The sequence below is a fragment of the Aedes albopictus genome, chromosome 2 (assembly GCF_035046485.1).
Source record: "Aedes albopictus strain Foshan chromosome 2, AalbF5, whole genome shotgun sequence".
Classification (NCBI taxonomy): Eukaryota; Metazoa; Arthropoda; class Insecta; order Diptera; family Culicidae; genus Aedes; species Aedes albopictus.
The window spans coordinates 505,710,955-505,733,191 of NC_085137.1; the positions used below are offsets into that span (position 1 = coordinate 505,710,955).

Genomic DNA, 22,237 nt, shown 5'->3' on the forward strand with positions numbered 1-22,237 from the left:
AGCATATTCGGTTGGTGGACGACACTGGGCAACGACGTTTTGCTCACATACGGAAGGTGAACGGAAATCAACTCGGATAGCTACAGGGAGGAGTGACGTCGTATGCTACGTGCTAAAACATAGCGACATTATTCGGATTAGACTGGTCCAAAATCGGAGGTGATCTGCATACAAAAAAGGTCAGTCGAATCAAACCATTTCTATTATCGGGATTGCTGGATGAATTGGAGGCAGATTTTATAAAAATACAAGGCCCTGTTGTAGACAGGTACAAGGTGAGTACCTGTCCAACTTATTACTATCCTATCTGGATTTTCTCTCCGATCTTGGATTTTCTCTCCTTTCTATTGGATTTTTGTTAAATTGCGTGGAACTACGTGCATTGCAAGGAATTTTGTTGCAACTCAGTATGCATAGAGTCAGTCTAGTTAGAGTCTGGCGGACTGTCACTTTCGACCGGAGCCAATCGACGTCATGGTGTAGCATTTATCGGTGAGGACACTATGACGTCATGCTCGATTGGCTCCGGCCGAAAGTGACAGTCCGCCAGACTATAATTATAGGGACTCTAAGTCTGCATTGCTGGTTGCTATTATCAACATCTTTCGACAAGCACCAATTCGAAGTACGACGACGATCATCCTAAGGCATACCATTACAAGACAACGGGCGAAAGCTGCATTAATTTGAATACAAGGCCTAGTTGAGACAGGCCTCAGGTGAGTACCTGTCCAACTGCCTCACTTGGAGTTTTGCAGAGCTTCTTGGTTCGTTTCAATTCTCATTCTCGGTCGTCATCGTTCGTACTTCGATTTGCTGTGCTGGTAGTGGTTGTGGGAAATGACTGAAAAGAAAATTAAGGAAAAGGTCAAAAAGCGGGAGCGTATTGTCGCATCATTAAAGCGACATGCGCAATTTCTGGGCAGTTTCAACCCAGATATTCATACGGGGGAAGTTCAGTCAAGACTGGACAAGATTGAGGCAAAGTTTGAAGAGTTTGAGGAGGTTCAAGAAGAAATCGCAGAGCTGGACGCGGAAGGGATCTATGAGGAGGACTGCACCACGGCCTACGAGGAATTCGAGAAGCTGTACTATCGTTTACGGGCGGCTTTGCTGGCAAAACTACCATCGGAGGAGACTGCTGTTGAGCTAAACAACACGTTAGCGCGGAATGGTCAACATGTAGGGGCGCACACTGGTGTTCGTCTGCCGCAGATTTCTCTACCAGAGTTCGACGGCGACTACAAGGGATGGCTGTCGTTCAAGTCAACGTACGTGTCGCTGATTCACGATTCTGCGGAGCTAAGCGACGTGCAGAAGTTCCATTACCTGAAGTTAGCGCTTAAAGGGGAAGCAGCCAAACTTATCGAATCGCTCACGCTTACCAACGATAACTATTCGATTGCTTGGAGCACGATTACGAAGCGGTATTCCAACGAGTACCTGTTGAAGAAGAGGCATTTGCAGGCACTGATGGAATACCCGAAAGTGGAAAAGGATTCGTCTGTGGCTCTCCATGCTCTGGTGGATGAATTCGAACAGCGGCTGAAGGTTCTGAAGCAGTTGGGAGAGAAGACAGACGAGTGGGGTGCGATGATCGTTCATTGGATGTGCTCCAAACTGGATACGCAGACACTTCAGCTTTGGGAAGACCACGCAGCGTCTACAAAGGATCCGACGTTTACGATTCTAGTGATTTTTTTGGAAAAGCAGACAAGGGTTTTAGAAGCAGTTTCATCGAACGTTGAATTGAAAGGCAGTTTGCAGAAGGTGGAATTCAAGCGTCAAAAGGTGACCGTTCACGCTGCTGATGGGGAAAGATGTGGTTCAGTCTGCTGTTGTTGTGGGGATTCACATTTCCTGGGCCGGTGTAGTAAATTTTCTAAAATGTCACTGAAAGAGAAGCTGCAGTTTGTGAACAGCAGTCGTGAGTGTGGAGAAAAGCATAATTCACTGATTCATTCCGGATTTCCGTTGAGCAGCAGCGGTATTGGAAGCAGTGATCAGCCGGTGAGCAAACCGGAGAAGACACGGAACAAATCGAAATCGGTGGCGGCTAGCGGGGTGGAATCTGAAGACGAAGGCGATCAAGGAGCGATTGGAACATACAACGTAGGATTCAAGGGCGGGAAAACTTCGAATGTACTACTGTCAACGGTTGTACTGGTCATTCGGGACCAGCACGGAGGGAAACAGATGGCTCGAGCATTACTGGACAACGGTTCGCAAGCCAACATCATGAGTGAGAGGTTGTGCCAGATGCTTAGCCTGAAACGACGGACGATAAACGTGCCAATTAGCGGTGTTGGTGAAGCACAAACACGAGCCGGATTTTTGGTGAACACCACAGTTAGCTCACGGGTTCAGGACTTCTCAGTGGGGATGGAATTCTTAGTGCTTCAGAAGGTAACGTCGGAGTTGCCATCAGCGCACATACCCGTGGCACACTGGAAGATTCCAAAGGATATTCAATTGGCTGATCCAAACTTCAACATCAGCAATCGGATCGATCTTTTGATTGGAGCAGAGCACTTCTACCGGTTCTTGTTCGAGAGGGATACAAAACGGATCACACTGGGTCCACCAACCAGTACTTAGGATTTATACAACTAAACTTTTTGAGATTTTTGACCACGTGTATCATTATCAGTACCAAGTGTATCAGGATCAGCATATGTATCATTATAAATATCTCAGCCGTCTGTCAACCGATTTCGGTTCTCCTGGCACCAAAGGAAAGCTACAACATTCTAGTAGAATCCTACACAATTTCATTAGGATTGGACATTTGGTTACCGAGATATGTTTCAAAGAGTACTTGGGAGTAATACATGTTAACTTTTTGAGAGATTTTTGACCAAGGGTACCATAATAAATACCTCAGCCGTCTGTCAACCGATTTAGGTTCTCTTAGCACCAAATGAAAGCTGCAATGTCCTTGTAAAACGCCCTGAAATTTTATTTCGATTCGACATTTGATTACTGAGATATCTTACGAAAAGTATTTCAATAAATTCTTTTTTTATTTTATTATTATATTCACTTGTTATCTTGCTTGAGTTTTTGGCCATTATATGGGAAATTATTTTTCAATAAATAATGCTGACCTCATGTATAGTGTATACTATAGCAGGTTATTGTTTTCAACAAAATTATAAATAACAAATTACAAATAAACAGGAATTCTATGAAAACTAACAATATGTTAAATGAAAGCTTTGAATTTATATATTGTGGGAAAAATGCAAGAACCGGACAGCCAAAATAACTAGCTAATGCCAAAACTGATTAACTTAGTAGATATATCATTTTTGTCCTTTCTTCACCATAATCGATTCAAGATCTTTTGGCAGTTAACAAAAGATACAATATTCCAGAATATGTAAGCTATTTTTTAAACATTCCATCGAGCATTCCATACAAGATTCTAGGAGGTGTCTGGCATTTCTGGTAGTTTAGCCCATGGTCCATGATGATATTTTGGAAACCAATTCTCTAGATGCCAAATCCATAATATTTTCTAGAACTTTTAATCAATAGCACGAAATAAATATGTTAAATACAACTAGTACAACAATAATTTCAATAAGTGTAAGAAGGGTTCTGTTCACCATAGGTGGATTAAATCGGGTTTTTTTATTCGTTCTCGCTTCCATCCGCTCGACGAGTGTCTAAAAATATATTTCCGAGCTGCCGCAGGAGCAGCCATCACCAACACAATCACATTCCGGCTTTGTTAGAGGCAAACGTACAGTCGTCTAAAACAATCCGGTATTTTATGTTGAAACTACCAAATCTGTGTTTGTTCTAACAAACTGTCAAAAATTTCGACAATGATGATGATGAAAATATTTGTATTATCAAACAATGGAGCAGCTCAGTTTTAACTAGAAATCAGTTTGTCGCTATACAAACTGAAAAATTGTTTGATTTGAACTAGAATTTAATTGTGTTCACAATTTATTTTCCTGCGTGCAAAAGGCGTCGCGATAGCAAAAAGTTTGGGAACTTCTGTGCTACACTGCGAACCTGGCATTACCCTTTAAGGAGTAAAAAGTACCCTCTTTTTGCAGATATATGGAGCTTGCCCATTTTGCCCATTTTGAAGTTTGAGGTGTTTACTCTTTATAGGGTGAAAATTGTGTTAAGATAAGTTTGCGTTTGCCTCGGCGCTTGCTCTTTCTGGTTGCAAATCGAGAGCTTTTACTTTGGAAGAACAAATAATAAACTAGAAATAACGGGTAAGTATGTGAATTCTCCTTAACAATTTGTCTGTGATTATGATCATCTGAAATATTGTTATTTGATTGCAGGATACTTCTGAAGAAATGGATCTTCGTCGGTATTGAAGAGTTTGTCGCCGAAGGACTTCTCCACCCCACTCAATAGCGCCATAGCGGTAACGCAGGAACTGATTATTCAAATAAAGTCGAATAAAGTAACTATTCGTGATAAAATAAAAATGTTCTTAAGCAAAATTGTTTTGTATGTTTATATTTTTCATTTTTTGTCAAAATTAAAACAAAAGGAAATAAAAAAGAGTTAAATTTACCCATTATTCCGACCGGTTTATATTGCGGATAATGGGTAAAATTTACTCGTTGAACTGACGTACGAGCACTTTACTCTTTAAAGAGTAAAGGCCATTTACTCTTAAAAAGAGTTCACCTAGTTACTCTCAAAGAGGGTACTTTTTCACCCTTTAAAGAGTACTTTGGTTTCTCAGTGTATACAATATTTTGCTTACACGCTAAGGTCAGTTTACCTATTTTTCTAAAATATGGGTAAATTTTACTCAAATTTGCGTAAATTTTACGCAAATATGGGTAAATAAACCTCACATTTTGCAAAAGTGCACATTCGCATTTATGGGTAATATTTACTCATATTTGGGTTAAAATTAGGTACACCTTACCCATATTTGAGTCTTGTTTACCTATATTTGAGTATCATTTACGCATATTTGCGATTGTGCACTTTTTGGAAAAAAAGGTAAACTGACCTTAGCGTGTAGAGTGACTGGAAGTCACTCTAATTTTGCTGTGTAGAAATATCCGAGCGTGAATTCCGAAAGCTTTCCTAAAGCTCGTTGCGGAGGTCGAAAGGCCGCGCGGAGCCAGGAATAAAGCTCGAAAGTTGTTCACGCAAGGGGTGCTTCAACTGTTTGTTTACATCGGCTGAATGCTAAAAACATTCTAACACGAGGCGTCGGAGTTACCACACGCGTTTTTAGTGGAGAGAGCTTCCAAATAATTTCGGAGTGTGATCAATATTACAAAGCGTTTTAATATCGAAATTCGTTAAATTTCTTTGAGCTAAGTTTAATTGAAATAGAAGTGTAATATTAGACTAGTGAAAAGTTACATAAAAGTGCGACAGGACGCTAATTTTGTGCAAAGTTGTGGAAAGGAGGTCGTCAGAAGAAAACAAAATGGCGTGCAAAGTGTCGAGCAGAGTAGTGCTAGGAAGAAAATAAAAATGGCGACTGCGGAACAAAAAGAAAACGAAATTGCAACGGCACACTACACAGCTATGGATACTGAAGGCGAAAATGCAAATGGCGTCCGAACAGACGCGACAATGAACACGCACACGGGAGCAAACAACGGTCAGAAGAAGGTCAACTACCAATACGAGCACGGAGATCAGGGTCCGTTTCGTGTCATGGTTGAGTTAATCGACACACAGGATGGAAGAGTGAAAATCAACAAGTTGTCGCTGGCATGTACACTGCGAAAGATGCCATTGTACAAAACCCACGTAACCGAAATGAAGCAGGTTGGACGTAATAAGTTGATGGTATACTTCAACAATTACCAAATCGCAAACAGGCTGACAACGGATGAACATCTCAAGGACAAAAACTACCGAGCATACATACCACGACATTTGGTCTCTGTCACTGGTGTTATTGCCGGTGTTCCATTGGATATTTCTGCTGAGGAAATCATGGACGAGCTGGAATGTGAGTACCCAGTAATGGCAGTCTACCGTATGAACCGACACGTTAACGGAAAAAAGGAACCAACGATGCGATTGAGCGTAACGTTCAGAGCAGCCAAACTACCCGAGCATGTCAGAATTTTCTGCTGTTCGGTTGGCGTTAGAGCGTTCTACAGGAAAACCGTCTTGTGTCAGAATTGTCTTCGGTACAATCATCTGACAGCGAATTGCAAAAGCAAACGCAGATGCGAGAACTGCTCAAGGACACACGACAGACAAGAGGAATACAACGAGTGCAGGCAACCACAGCGGTGTTTGTACTGTCGAACGGCGCACAAAACAACGGATTTCAACTGCCCGGAAAGAACCAGACAAAACAATGTACAGGCGATTATGGCACGAACAAGCCTAACGGCGATTGAAGCTGTGGAGCAGTTTCCCATACAAACCCGAAATTATTACGAAGCATTGGTTGACAGAGCACAGGAGCCCACCCCAGCCGAATCCTTCGCATCAATGACAGCAGGAAAGTACAAGGCGCGGTTCGCGCCACCACCCAGACCACGGAAACGCACGGGAGTGACAGAAACGTCGGTCAACATTGCGGATCAAGTAGTGGTAATGCAGGAGAAAAAGAAGAAAACCGATGGAGAATGCGAAACGAATGGAGTTGCCTTGTTCAACAAGTACAAGGTCACGGAGGCGGAAAAGTGGAAGAACCAGCTACGGCAAGCAGCGAAGCAGCAACAAGAGAGGAATGACGGAATGAATGACCTACAGCCCACCCCATCAACGAGCGTGGCGGGTGCATCAAGCCAGGAGGATTTCTCAAGGTTTGTTACGAACATGATCGGAGAAGGTAAGGTTAACCCTTTTAGTTTGGAACTGGAATAGCAATGTAAGTTTAAACAAAAATTAAACATTTAGTTAAGAATAGCAAAATGTAGATAGTCATAAATAAAAATAAATGCGATTAGTACAAGCTAATGTTCAGAGTCTGCAAAAAAACAAAGATGAATTATTGCGAGTATTGAATGATGTAAACTACGACGTCGGAGTGTTCTCGGAGACTTGGACTCGTCCAGGAGAGGAGGCAAGCCGAGCGTATAGGATCAGCGGTTATCATCAGATACTAACAGCACGACCAGATGGTTATGGAGGATTTGGCGTGTACGTCCAAATGAAATACAACTACCAGCAGATAAGCGTCACGGTGCAGTCGGACCAGATTCAAATAGTAGCCGTCAAAGTGCTGAGACTAGATGTCGTCATCGTCGGAGTGTATGTTGCACCATCGGTTCCATCTAACGTTTTTGAGGCGGAACTGAATTCGATCATCGCTCAACTGGAAAGATTCAACAGGATCATCATAGCTGGTGACTTTAATTGCCACCACTATTCGTGGGGCAACAACTATTGCGACAGGAAGGGGACAATTCTGATGGACGCCATCAATGCATCAAATCTCATTGTGATGAACGACGGATCGAAAACGTTCATCCCTATAGACACCACGAAACAAGCAACAGCAATCGACTTGACCATATGTTCGGCAGGGCTGTATTCGCAAACTGATTGGAAAACTATTCCGAAATCCGTTGGGAGAAGCGAACATCTGTTGATCGAAGCCAGTTTGATCACGTCTGATAAAGACCCTAGACCAATCTTCGTAAACCATCAGAGGATAGCCAAAGAGGTTGCAAGCTGGAAGGCAGATGATATTCAAAGCTTGGATGACTTCAAAAACAAGGTGAAGCAGTGTGTAGACAGCAACAAGAAAGTAAGCAGGCACACGCCCAAAGCTTGGTGGAGCGATAGAGTGGAAGTGGCATGGAAGGAAAAAATGGAAGCTGTGAAACGGTTTCGTAATTGCAGTACTATTGAAAATGCTATAGAGGTTAAGAAGTGTTCTGCAACATTCACCAGACTGAAGAACGAGGGTATCAAGAAGCAGATTGAAGAGCTTGCTGAAAGCGTGGACCCGCAAACAAGCTCGAAGATCCTGTGGAGCAAAATTGCAAGGATATCAGGAAAAAGAAACAAAAGAAGAGTCAACAATCCGATACAGGAGGATGAACGCCTAGGAGAGGAGTTTTTGGACGTGCACGTTGGACAAAACGATGTAGATATCGAGGTACCAATATCCTACGGACCTGTCTGCCGCTACAATTTGATGGATGCAGACAAGTGGAGCAAGATTCTGGCATCAAAAAATTCGAAGTCGGCACCTTCCGGAGATATGATCACGTACGGAATGCTCAAGCAAATAAAACCAGAGGTTAGAGACGTCATAATAGAACATATAAACCGTATGTTCGTATCAGGTACTTTAACATACCACCTGAAGGAAATCAAAATCGTAGCGATTCCCAAGCCGGGACGTGATCAGAGCACCGTACAGGGAAAAAGGCCAATAGCCTTGATCCCAACAATTACCAAAATCACAAACACAGCCGTGTTGGAGAAGATCCAGAACCATCTACAAGAAAGATGTATTTTACCCGAACTGTCTTTTGGGTTCAGAAGAAACGTTTCAACGTCGACTTGTCTCAACTACGTGGTAAATGCCATTAAACAGAATAAACGAGCCGGGTTTATCACGGCGGTGACTTTCATCGATTTAACAAACGCCTACAATGCCGTAAAAACGGACACCTTGGAGGAGACCATGCAAGAACTACTATTTCCGTCAGAAGTTATAATATGGGTTACGTCCTTTTTGAAAAACAGGAAAATCGCAATGAAGGTAGGAGAAAAAACGTTGACGAGGATAGTAAGCAACGGACTTCCACAGGGCGATGTGATGTCGCCCTCTCTTTTTAACGTGTACACGACAAAACTACACACAATATACGATGAGGACACAATCTTGGTTCAGTTTGCGGATGATTTCGCTCTAATAGTTAGGGCGAAATCCATCGAAGCATTAAACCAAAAAATGCAAATCCACTTGACCAACTTTACTAGTAGAGCGAAGGACCTGAACCTAGAAATCAATCCAAACAAAACGAAGATTATCCTGTTCCATGGAGGAACTCAGCCGCTAAACATAAAAGTCGACAATACTGTGATAGAAAAGGTTAACAGTCACAGGTACCTGGGACTGTACATAGATAGATTTTTGGGGTTTGGAGGCCACATACGGATTATGAAGGAGAAAATACAGGAACGATTGAAGATGCTGAAAGTGATATCTAGCATTCGTAGCGGGGGTCACCCACAGACGATGATCTTGCTGTACAACGCCCTGGTGAGAAGCTGTGTGGAGTACGGGTCATCAACAGTCAACAATACATCAACGACGAACAGAAAGACAATACAAACCGCCTTAAATGCGTGCTTGCGAAAAGTCACTGGATGCAGTAAAACTACACCACTGAACTCGCTGCTAGCAGTAGCAAGTCAGGAGCCGTGGGACATACGTAGCGAGTATATAGCGTGCAAAGAACTTGCAAAAAACGTTGCATACAGAAATCCGATCTATGAGCAGTTGCAAGAGATTGAAGACTACGAAGGAGACAGTGAGAAGCTGACTTACCAGGAAAAGCAGTACTTGGAACATCGCAACATCTTCAACACTATCAGCCCTGTCCGGACGGTGGTGGTCGATCCGGCATCAGCAGAGGTCACCATCAATATGAGCGTAGGAGCCGTGTTCAAAAAGCAAAATACGAACCCGAGGGTGATGAAACAAATGGTGTTAGGACTTCTCAATGGGAAATACAAGACCAGGTGTAAAATTTACACAGATGCATCAAACTTGGATGGAACTTGTGGAATAGGAATCTTCTTGGAGTTCAGCAACCGTAGGATTTCGCTGAGATTGGAGCACCAAACATCGATCATGACGGCCGAACTGTTAGCAATAAAAGTAGCAGCAGACGAGGTCAGAGCGCACCAGGCGAGGGATGCAGTAATTTTCACGGATTCGCTGTCGTCCTGTATGCTGTTGGACCACAGCCAGCGACACTCGGAAAGAAGCGAAATAGCAGATGAAATCATCCGGACTTGCCAGGAATGGAACGTCGATATCCAATGGATTCCAAGTCACATCGACATCAAAGGTAACGATCTGGCTGATGAGTTGGCCAAACACGGAGCACAGCATGGAGAACTCTTCGAACATCCAGTTTTACTGAAGGACGCATATCTACGATTGATGAAAATCAAACAGGAAAAGGTGAACAACTGGTATAAGGATTACGCCAACGAAAAAGGACGAAAGTTTGCAGAAATTCAACCCGAATTTAAAGAGAAGCCTTGGTACTACAACTTGCCTTTGAACAACGTCGAAACAAGAACTCTCAACAGACTGATCACCGGGCACGACTACAGCAAATACTGGCTGCATAAAATGAAGCTGAAAGACAGTCCGATCTGCGATTTCTGCAACGAGATGGAGACCGCGGAACATCTTGTACTTCACTGCAAACGATACTCGCAAATAAGAAAACAATATGACTATGATGGTAAATACCAAAACTCTAAACAGCTATTCGAAGCGAAGGATGTGAATATCCTTCGAGATGTTGTAAGTTTTCTGAGGAAAACTCAATTAAAAATATAAAATGAGTCGAAATTAGTTCCAAACTGTAAACGAATACTTTCCGATCAAAACAAACCGCACCAAGGCAACAGCTGATAGGCCTGATGAGCTAATCGGCTATCCCGCCTACTGAGACCGAAACACTGCAACCGCAGTCATAGGGGTGGGCTGTCAAATCGACGTAAAAGAAGCAGCTGGACGTATGGTCACTGTCACCGGTCCAAACAAACCAGAAGAGAAGAAGAAGAAGAATGCTAAAAAAAATGTTAACGGAATGTTTCACTCGACGCGAATTTGTTTTTCTACTGAAATAGTTCAATAATCTAGCTGTTTTGTTGTGTTTTAAATTAGAAAACCCACTTGCAATGACCAGGTAAGATGTGCGCGATCTTTCTGTAAATCAACCGACGTGAATGGTTATTTTGTTTTCTTCCTCAAGCACCTCCGTTTTCGAGAGCGAATCCTTCAACCGACGGTTAGTGGAGAAGCTCGTCGAACAACGGGACCAAATCCTGGGGGGAAGAGCCGACAGTGACGCGGCGTCCGTATGGCAGCAGATTGCCCTGGAACTGTCCCAAGACTGGGAGCTGGATTGTGGTGATTTGCGATGGCAGGACCTGAGCCGGTACTTTCGGTGCAGTTTGGTGCTCAAGCTAAGCCACCGGAAGTGGACCATGGATCAGGGATTGATCGATCGGCTGCAGTATCCCTACTTGAGGAAAGTTTACGTGATCACGATACAGTTTTACAGGAAATACTGTGCGAAAAGAATGGCAGAGAATAGCAGCGAGATTGAGGATAACAAGCTGTTTATCAAATACACGATGGATGGCCGGTTCGATCCGGATGTGGTGTCGGCGTTCAAGCGACGGAGTAGAAAGGGCGTGCGAATCTATGTGAACATCAATGTGGATGATCCTGTTTACAATTTGCCGGACGATGTGAAAAAGCTTCTGCTCCAGATGGAGCACCACCGAAGGGAGCGTTTCCATAAGATCATTCCTTCCGATGAGGCGAGGGAAAGCTCTCCGGTCCTGCTGGATGGTGTTCCGGTGCCAATTGAAAATAGAAGTCCTGCTGCTGAAAAGGATTTCTCTCCTCGGGACCTACTCGAAAAGGAATCGTTCTCGGTGAACACCCAGGAGTACGATGAGATTATCAAAGAATCTCTGGAACGGGAAACACCGCCCATCCCCAAGAGACGACGCCTGGGGAGTTTCAGTCCGGGGTGTGTCGAGGTGTGGCTGGAGACGTGTGAAATGCAGAGTCCCGCGAAATCGTGTCTGGTCGTCAGCCCCCAGGATGATCCGCTACATATGTCCACCCGGATTTCTCTTTCCGAGCCACAGTTTAGGCCAGCAACTGGTGTGGACATAAGTCAGGCCTGTGCGGCTGTAGAATTGGTTAGAAGCCAACCTCCGACGCTGATCATGGCTAGCCAACTGGAAGCGTCGACTCAGGACTCGATTCGGATAAAACAGGAACCGTCGATTGATGCTTCCAGTGAAATTCCAACATTGGATGCTGGGTTCGATCCTCTCCTTAGTGTAAGATATGTCTGAACGTTATTGTACCTAATGCATTTTAACAATGAAATTGTTTTCCTTTTTCAGAGCGTTTTCACCGATTCTGATAACGAGGAAGAAGAAAACGATTCCGGTCCTGGCAAAATAGTCTTCGGTAAGTTTTGCAAAAATAATAATTTTAATGTTTCAAGTAGACAGGGTCAGATATTTGACAGGGAATGAACTGAAGGACCAACATCTGGTCGAGACTTCTGTGATCATGGGCGTAGCCAAAAGGGAGGGGGGAGGGGACATTCCTCCAAGAATAACTCTAGGAATTCCTCCGCAAATTTAAAAAGTCTTGCAGGGATTCCTCTAAAAATTCCTCCACGAATTCCAATATAGATTCCTCCAGAAGTTCTTCTAGAGATTCCTCCAAGAATTCCTACCGGTATTCCTCCAGGTATTCCTCTTGGAATTGTTCCAGTAAATCTTCAAGAAAATCCTCCAGGGCATTCCTAAAGGGGTTTCTCCAAGAATTACACTAAGTTTTTTTTCCGAGAATTTATGCAGGGATTCTTCCAGCAATTCCTATAGAAATTCCTCCAGCAATTGCTCTAGATTCCTCCAAGAATGTCCACAGGCAGGTCTCCCGGAATTGCTACAGGCATTCTTCTAGGAATTCCATTCAGGAATTTCTCTAGGGAATCCTTTAGCGATTGCGCTAAGCATTCCTCCAAGATTTTCTCCAGGGATTTCTATATTGAATCCTCCAGGGATTTCTCTGGGCTTGCTTCCAGGCATTCCACAAGGAAATTCTTCAGGAATTCCTCCAGTGACTCCCCCGATAATTTAATTCAGGGATTGCTTCAGAAATTTTTCCAGGAATTCCACCCGGAATTTATTCAGAAACCCGCTCAAGAATTCCTCCAGGAATCTGGATCTCCAAGATCTCCTCCAGAGATTCCTTCAAGAATTCCGTCAGGGATTCCTCCGGGAATTTCATCGAGACATTTCTCTAAATATTCCTACAGGCATTCCTCCAAGAGTTCCTCTAGGAATTCTCCCAGGTATTTCAAAAGGAATTTCTATAGGCATTCCTCCAAGATTTCATCCTGGATTTTCTCCAGGGTTTCTTCCAGGAGTTGCTCCCAGAATTCCTCCAGGAAGTACCCCAGGAATTTCTCCAGAGATATCTACAGGAATTGTTTAAGGAATTCTTCCAGCAATTCACTCAGAAATTCGTACAGTAATTCCTCCAGAAGTTTCTTCAGAAAATCCTCCAGGATTTTTTTTTTTCAGGGATTACTCCAGAAATTGCCCTAGGAACTCCTTCGGGAGTTTATTCAAGAATTCCTGCAGGGATTCCTCCAAGAATTGCTTCAGGGATTCCTCCAGGATTTCCTCCAAAAAATCTTCTAGGAATTCATCTAGGGATTGCTCCAGGAATTCCTCTAGGGATTTCTCCAGGATCTCCTCAAATTCCTCAAGAGATTCCACCAGGAATTTATGCAGAAGATCCCCACAATTTTCTCCAGAGATTCCTTCAGAAATTGCTTCAGGAACTCCTGCAGGGATTTTTAAAGATTTGTTCCAGGGATCTCTCCAGAAATTCATCCAGGAATTCAGTGGATCCACCTGGATAACTGACACTGAGGAAGACTACAAATGGTAGTCGAAATACGCGTATGTGTCAAAGGATACGCAAAAGAGGGTAATTTCGGTACAAAACTGATTACACTCACTTGAAGAGGGTTGCCCAGAGGCTTCAAAATATCGGGTAAAAAAAGATAAATTCATACATTTCTCCAGGAATTCCTCTCGGAATTTCTCTTGGGAATCTTCCAGGAATTCCTCCAGAAATTTCAGAGAATTTCTCCTGGTATACTTTCAGAAATTCCTCAAGAATTCTTTTAGGAGTTCAGGAATTCCTCTAAAGATTATTTTAGAGATTCCTCCAAGAATTTCTTCAGGGATTCATCCAGAAATTCTTTCAAAAATGCCTCCAAGGATTTCTCCAGGAATTTCTCTAGAGATTCCAGATATTGCTCCAGGAATTCATCTAGCATTTTCACCAGGGATTCCTCCAAGAATTCCTCTACAGAGTTCTCCAGGAATTCCTGCAGGGATTGCTCCACGGTCTCCTCCTTAAATTCCTCCAGGCATTTCTGCAGAAATTCCTCCAGTAATTCATCCAGGATTTTTTCCTGAGATTCGTCCAGTAATACCTTCTGGGAGTTCTATAACAATTTTCCCAGGGATTGCTCCGGAAACTCTTACACGAATTGCTCCAGGAATTCCTTTGGTGATTTTTTTAATTCCTCTAGGGATCTCTTCAAAAATTTATTCAGGGGTTCCTTCAGAACTTTCAGAAATCTTTCCATCATCTTTTCCAGGGTTGCACCCAATATTTTTTTCAGGAGTTTCTGAAGATTTAGATAAATGCATACAGAAATTTTCTCCAAAAAAATTTCTAGGAGCCCATCAACAGATTTGTTCAGGAATCCATCCATGAATTTCTTCAAGAATACCCTCTGCAGCTCCTGCAAAGGAATTCCTTCAGAAATTCATCCTACGATTCAGGAGTTAGCTTAGCTTAGCTTAGCTTAGCTTAGACTGACTACACACATCTATGGTTGCTATTCCGTGATTGACCCGAATCAATGACAGTTGCACAATGAATCAACTGAATAATTGACTGGGAGTGGTCAATATTCTCACTGTGCACGCTTCAGAGACTCTCTTTAACGGTACAATAACGGCGCCGGCCACGTCCTTGCAGTCAGGTTGGAAGAGGGAAGGAATATTAGTAACAACCTTTGTTAAGTGAAGGCCCGCGTTTACCGCTGCGACTCCACCAAAGGCTGCAGGAAGGAGTGTTTGTTAGTAGGAAAGGTATCGTTGGGTCTGGATTCACTTTGATAAGTAATATGACCTTCGTGTCATGCTGGTTGCCGCGCTATTGCTTGCTTTACGCGGAAAGCAAACAATCGACCACCCGCATCAGGTGGTCGCTTAATATGCAATCTAACACGCTATTATTCGCTTCACTCGGAAAGCAAACAATCGATCACCCACGTCAGGTGATCGTTCAGTATTGCTACAAAAGACGCGACACAACGAAATACTCATTCCCGAATAGGGAAAAAGAAAAATCGAATGACCGAAGCAAAAGCGCGCGACACCGGCACCCGGACGAAATCCCAATACACACTGATGCACACTGGGCCCGCCGCCGTCGAAATGCTCACTACCGAATAGAAAACTAAATAGAAAAGGAATCGAACCAACGAAGCAAAAGCGCGCGACACCGGCACCCGGACGAAATCCCAATACACACTCATCCTACGATTCAGGAGTTCTTCCAAAAGTGTGTCAAGGGACTCCTTCAGAAATTTTCCGGGAATGCCTCAAGGGTGTGACTTATCCTAGGATTTCTTGAGGAATTTTATCAGAGATCTTCTACCGGATTGTGTGTAAGGATTCCTCCGGAAATTTTCCAAGGATTTTTTTTAGAATGTTTTCTATTTTTTTTTACAAATCCTGCAGGGGTTGCTTCGGAAATTTTCCCCAAGAATTCTTTGAGGAATCCATGAAGGTATTTCTAGGAAATCCCTGGAGAAATGTCTCAAGAAATTCCTTCAAAAATCAGGTAGATATCTTCGGAAACTCTTGGAAGATTTTTTTTTTCTGAGGAATTCGTGAAAAAAATCCCTAAAAATCCTGAAGCAATTATCTTGAGAGCAAATCCTGGATGAATTTCTAGGACATTACCTAGGAGAATACCCGCTTTATTCTCTGAATGATAAATCATTGAAGACTTATGGAGAAACTCTGTTAGTAATTCCTAGCAATCAATGTTTGAGAACCCTCTGGAGGAAATTCTGAAGGGATCTTCAAAAACAGGTCTGCCAAAATCACAGGGTACTGGTGAAATCGTTCAATAAATTTCTGAGGGATCCCTGGAGGATTTTCTGAAGGAATCCTGGGAAGAACTCCTAGAGACATCTCTGAAGGAATTTCTAATACATTTTGGAGATTAAGGCACGCAGTTTTTTCGGGATGAACCTCTACTGAACCCACTAACACTTAACTTTGCGAATTTCATTTAAATGATAAATAATGTTAAATAACAACGATTCAACAGATAATCAACCTGCCAAGGATATAGTCAGTTTACCAACAGAGGCTGATCAGCATGAACCCAGTGAGGCTGAAGCAATCATCACAAGCAGAACTACTCAAGGGCAATTGGGCGTCGGTAGGAGTCAACCCCCCACCTTGATCCTAGCTAGTCAACCGGAAACTGCGACACAGGAATTGATTCGGATTAAGCAGGACCACAAGACTGAAGATTTGAAAAACACATCAACTTTGCAACCCGATCATGACCCATATCTCAATGTGAGACGTTGTTTATTAGAAAAACACTCGGGTCTGGTATAATAATCACCTACTTTTTTTAATTTCCAGAGCGTTCTTACGGATTCGGAAGATACCGAGGAAGAAATCGCTCGGAGTTCCAGTAACGGAACACCAGGAAAAAATATCAACGATGTCATTACGGTAGACAATCGACGATCACCGTCCACCAAAGATAAAAGCAACCCTGCAATGATTAAACAGCAAGAACCTAATCGAAGTGAGGTAGAGATTGTTAGCAGTCATCCTCCAACGACGTTGATCCATTCCAGTTCAAATGGAACTCCGGATGCGACCGTCAAGCAGGAATCTGAGATTAAGGTTTTGGATGAAACTCCACCTGCGGATGCTGTCCACGATCCATATCTTAATGTAAACCACGTTTGTTAAACAGTTACAACTTGGAATTTAATCTATCCTCAATTTATAGGGCATATTCACAGATTCCGATGATGATGATGATGATGATGATGACGAGGAAGAAGAAAACGTCCCGAGTTTCAAGAATGTAATCTCAAACCAGCCTTCCAACGAAGTCTCCACGTCTGAAAATCGCAGCTTCCCTACTTCTGAAAAGACAAGCAATCCGAAACCGAACAAATGTGTGCAGGATCAATCGAAGACTGTTGAGGTTGAGAGACAATCTGCGTCATTGGTTGTTGCTAGTCAAGAGAAAACTCAGGAATCGGTTCCACGAAATACCTCGGAAGTTACCCTGGATCCTCACATCAGCGTAAGTAATTTTTGCAGAAAAGCTACAACTTGGAATTACATTTCCTCTTGACTTCCAGAGCATATGCAGAGATTCAGACGATGAAAATGAGGAAGAAACAAACAAATATTCTAGCCTAACAGTCGAAAACCTTAATACGACTTCGGCGGACAATAACCGCTCATCTTCCTCCACAAATCTAAGTAGCCAGATCGAGAACCTAAATCTTGATCCAGCTTCAAGTTTATGTCTCGAAAGTGATAAAACCGTCCCGAGTGATCCCAACTGCAGTAATGCTATACCTGCCACTCAAAACTCTTCAAATTCTCCCACAAGAACGACGACATCCCATTGCTGCAGTGTCGTTGATCGTCGTCTCGGAATGCCGGCGTTGAACAACTCTCTCGAACCGGTTCCTCTGCATTGCATCGTGCGGCAAAGGATTCCTCCGGTGACCGTTGCGGCAGAGTTATCGTCCGGAGCAAGCCAACCTAGAAGTTCCGAAGTCGATTCCATCGAAAGTGAAGCGATCGCACAACCAATGGTAAGTTTGTAATATCTAATAATGTAATAAGATTCAGGATGCACAGGATTTACATACCTTGATACCTTGTTGACTACAAAGTAGGTAACTCTACTCCAACGCCAAGCGTATAATAGAGCATTATCTTCGTCGGTCTTGGGCGAGTTTCCCCGAACGTGTAGGAATCGTAGATCTTCTTCAACCGCGTGCAGGCAGCGAGTTCGCGGCCGCCCACGAAGTCGCCTACCTCTACCGGGTTCTCTGCTGAATATTGTTTTCGCTATTCTTTCTTCCGACATTCGCACTACGTGTCCAGCCCACTGAAGTCTGCCGTATTTTATACGTTTCACAATATTCGCATCTTCGTACACTTGGTACAACTCGTGATTCATGCGTCTGCGCCATACTCCAATTTCTTGTTTCCCACCGAGAATTGTCCGCAGCACTTTGCGCTCAAAAACTCCAAAAGCTTTTCGGTCTACCTCCTTTAACGTCCACGCTTCGTGACCGTAGAGGGCAACCGGAAGAATCAGCGTCTTATACAGAGCAAATTTTGTTTGCGTTTGCAAGTTACGGGACCTAAGCTGGCTACGCAATCCGTAAAAGGCCCTATTCGCAGCTGCAATACGCCTTTTCACTTCACGGGAAACGTCATTGTCACATGTCACAAGTGTTCCAAGATAAACAAATTCTTCAACAACTTCAAACACTTCCCCATCAATCACTACCTCAGCACTAACACCACCAGGCCTGCTTCTGTCTCTACCCGCTATCATGTACTTCGTCTTGGTAGAGTTAATCGTCAAGCCTAGAGATCCTCTACATAGAGATGAGCGGAAGTTACATATGTCGATTCGGCGACGCTGTTTGTTTTCTTTACAACAGCTGCCAACACTTGCTACAAAGCAAGATGTTCAAACTTTGTGCGTGACTTCGTTATGGTTCAAGTTGTTTTGTTTACATTTTCTAATTACGGTAGATTTGATTATTTTTTTCAAAATTTTATTGAAATAGCGGAGCAATCGTAGAAATCTGAAATTCTTTGCAAAAGTGTTACGCTAATCATATCGGCAGAACTGTAGCAAGAAACAGCAATGGAAGTTTTTACGATAAGTGAAGCAACAAAACTTTCGTCATAAGCATGAGCTTTTGAAAGCAGAAATAATTAAATTTTATCTTTCTACTAAACTTACATACTTACCTTACCGATCAGGCTAAGGCCGGGGTGGCCTCTGCTGTACATAGTAGTTGCCTCCATTCCATCGTCCTCCACTTGGTCAGCCCACCTAGTTCGCTGCGCACTACGTCTTCTTGTACCGGTCGGATGACTCTCGAGAACCATTTTAGTCGGGTTGCTATCCGACATCCCTAAGCGCGGCAAAAACATCAGGGCCGCAATTTAGGTTCAGTTCGATGTCGCAGTAGGTCGAAGGGGTGTGCTAATATCCAAACAAGTAATATTCGCTTAAAAAGTCCAACCTAACCAAATTATTTAATTATAAACAATGCTCATTTCATCTGTACAGAAAACCCCAGCAAAAACCACTTCCAAAACTACGGACGATCTCTTAACAAAGGCTACTCAAACTGATTATTATGAAATGGTATCGAAAAGCCCCGACCTTCGAACCAGTCGTTTTCACGTTAACATTCCATTCGGATCTCAATCACCAAATCTGCACGTCTACATGAACGATTTGCGAAGCAATAGATCACGAACTCCTCCGGTTAGTGCTGGAAACCCTACTCTCAAAGTTCTCAAATGCAACTTGTCTCCGTTTGTATTGCAGATCCAACCATCATCCAAAGACGAACTCGTTCGATCACATCCAACGCATATTCAACCACTACAAGACAGCCAGAATCTTGGTGATCCAATCGGCCACAGTTATCAGTCGACCGACTCCAACCGTTTGGTTATCGCATGGTCACCAAGCTCATCCTCCAACTCCTCCGGCATGACCCAGGTCTCGAAAGCGGAAGCACCTCCTACGGCGACGTCCCCGACCGGGCCGCAATTCCGAGAGGAACAGTATGACTCCATTCGGCCTACCATCGAAAGCCGGTTACGATTGCAGGCCGTATTACGCTCTTTGTGGCCGGAACTGTTCGCCAGGGGTGGAAGTTTTTGCGATTTCCTACACCTGCTATCGGTACTGGCCCTGAACATATTCCCTCGGTTGCAACCCACGAATGACCACGGAGCGATGGATCTTCTAAGGATGGTTACGCCGATTGCCTGTCGGTTGGCGTACGGAAACTTTGAGCCGATCGCGGACAAGCAGGCTAGGGTAGGTCCAGCGACTAGGAAGGAAGGTGTTTACGGAGACAGGGGAGCGGGCGGGGACGGTGCTGAAAGTAATCGGTGCGGCCTGGAAGTATTAGATGAAACGCACGGGAATTCGAAGTCGAGCAGTATAGATGAAAAACCAATGATAGTACTATCGGATGACGATGAACAGGAAAATCTGCCAGTTCGGACGGTGAGTATTCGTTGTAAAGACAAGCAAACCGTTTCTTAACACGGACATCAACATGTAGACGGTCTTGTATTGAATCTTGAATCGAGATATCCCCTTAGGATTCGAAATTTTTAGACCAAATTTGGGTAATGTAAGCAACTAACGCTGCGAACAAAAGGCAACTCACTAGAAAAAAAAATACGATCACAGGATTGGCTGATGGACCAAGAATAATAATGATACCTCGTCATCCTGGAATTGGAATCCGTTATTCATTTGGATAACAGGGCACAATTTATGTTCTGTGTCGCATGCTGTAAGTTTGTGATGCGGCTTTTGTGCATTTGTAGGGTTCTATTTTATTTTCGTAGCAGCATCCAACGTGGGACGTGATACGAAATTTAAATTAGCTCATTTGTAGGGGTTTATCCCTAGGCCTAGATATTCGTTGCATGTCGCCTTACATGGGGCACGATGCATTTGTAGTGTTCTGTAGGACATTAGCAACGCATAGAACAAAGCTTGTAAAACAAAGCAGAACAATACAAAAAGCTTTTCTTTTCTTTTCAGAAACGCGAATACCGCGTACACAAATGAGGAGTCATCCAAAACTACCACCATGACATGTGATATCTGTACAAATAAGTTTTAACATCGTTCCATAATACACGCCAAATCGAGTTTAAATAATTCATACAAACGGCCTATTTATTTCAAGTTTTAATTTGTTTTATAACCTTCCTATCTCTGATGCACGATCTTTTGCGTCCGGGCGTCTTTTGCTTTCTTCTTTCAAACACACACGCACGCACACCCACACTAGCAAACATTGCTTTGTTCAATGATCGTCATCCCAGTTCCATCCTATTCCCATTCTCTTCTGTTCTGTTCTTTTTCTTTCGCTAACTATCAACCAAGTCAGTCAGTCAGTCAATTAGTACTTATATTTAGGTATGTGCATCGGATTTGACGCTCCTTTTCCACTCCAACTCTTTTGTTCTGTTTTGAAAGAAAAACTTCCGTGTTCAGTGATAGCCAGTAGCAACTCAACGTCCAACTCCCGATCGAGTTTTTCTCTTGGGTTCAAGACACGCAAGTATACAGTGATTCCCAAACCTTCAACTTAACCCTTTCCTTCCCACGACTTTGAAAGACTATTTCTATGCCAAGTAAGCGTTTCCGAAAAAAGTGCTTGAACAAAAGTTATTGCAAATTGGTCAAATTTTTCTAATTCAACTAAAAAAAAATTAGTTGTAAATCAATAGTGTTTTAATTGTTTATCAATAGTTCCACTATTGAAACAAGTAGTTGGGAGTTGGGTTTACCTAATGGGATTACAATCATATTCTAAAAACTATTGCATCATATTCATCTGATTCCGTTTGTCTCGAGTTCGTCGAAAATCGATGGTGCTCTAGAGCAACCATGGGAAGTAGAGGGTTAAATGAGGGGAGTTGAGTTTTGCTGGTCTCTATAACGGCTGGTTTCATTCGAGTTGGTGGGTTTGGAGCGAATCTTGGTTGGATGTTCGGTTCGGTCAATTATTGTATTCTATAATAGTAGGTTCACAGTGCTTTTTGTGCCGTTTTTTTTCAAAAACTATGCCAGTTTTGCCAACTAAGTTATAAGTTGAGGGCAACACAACTTAAGTAATCGGAACGTTGACCAAATTAAGAGCATTAAAACAAAAAATAACAATTTCATCGTGTTTAGGCTACATGGACCGAAACGATATGCGTAGATTTTTCTAGTAAGACACAGTAAGAGAGGAGAAACCACTCAAATCCAAGTGGGCGGTAGACCAGCTCGCTACAAAGCTCGGCTAGTGACGAACGGATACCTCCAAAAGCAAGGACAAGACTACGAAGAGACCTACGCACCGGTAGCTCGGCTGGCTACTGTCAGGACCGTTTTGGCAGTTGGTGTGCATCGGCAATCCATCAGATCGATGTTCGCACGGCTGTTCAAAGGAAACAATCTACATGGAGGTACTGGATGGCGTACCTGCGAAATCTGGTCAAGTCTGTCGAATGATGATGCTGAAGTCTTTGTACGGCCTAAAACAATCGCCTAGATTCAACGACGCACTCCCTAAGATGGCCTTCAACTGATCGAGACACGATT

General features: G+C 43.2%; 2 protein-coding genes across 2 annotated transcripts; both read left to right on the top strand.

Annotated features, from left to right (window-relative positions):
* Nucleotides 1–840: 840 nt before the first annotated feature.
* Nucleotides 841–2,598, top strand: LOC134286984 (uncharacterized). The gene has a single exon (XM_062848700.1). It carries the CDS (start codon nucleotides 841–843, stop codon nucleotides 2,596–2,598), a length of 1,758 nt encoding a protein of 585 aa, XP_062704684.1.
* An 8,140-nt stretch (nucleotides 2,599–10,738) lies between these two features.
* On the top strand, nucleotides 10,739–21,234 carry LOC109410409 (mucin-2). The gene is made up of 10 exons (XM_062848701.1): nucleotides 10,739–10,862; nucleotides 10,929–12,036; nucleotides 12,103–12,169; nucleotides 16,142–16,398; nucleotides 16,468–16,788; nucleotides 16,847–17,149; nucleotides 17,208–17,672; nucleotides 19,178–19,378; nucleotides 19,442–20,134; nucleotides 20,684–21,234. Exons 1-10 carry the CDS (start codon nucleotides 10,855–10,857, stop codon nucleotides 20,708–20,710), a joined length of 3,450 nt encoding a protein of 1,149 aa, XP_062704685.1. The 5' UTR covers nucleotides 10,739–10,854; the 3' UTR covers nucleotides 20,711–21,234.
* Nucleotides 21,235–22,237: the final 1,003 nt, after the last annotated feature.

Coding starts and splice junctions, on each gene's coding strand:
- LOC134286984 (XM_062848700.1), top strand. CDS start 841: ATGACTGAAAAGAAAATTAAGGAAAAGGTCAAAAAGCGGGAGCGTATT.
- LOC109410409 (XM_062848701.1), top strand. Junction 19,379..19,441: donor ATAGATCACGAACTCCTCCG/GTTAGTGCTGGA, acceptor TTTGTATTGCAG/ATCCAACCATCATCCAAAGA. Junction 20,135..20,683: donor AAAATCTGCCAGTTCGGACG/GTGAGTATTCGT, acceptor TTTTCTTTTCAG/AAACGCGAATACCGCGTACA.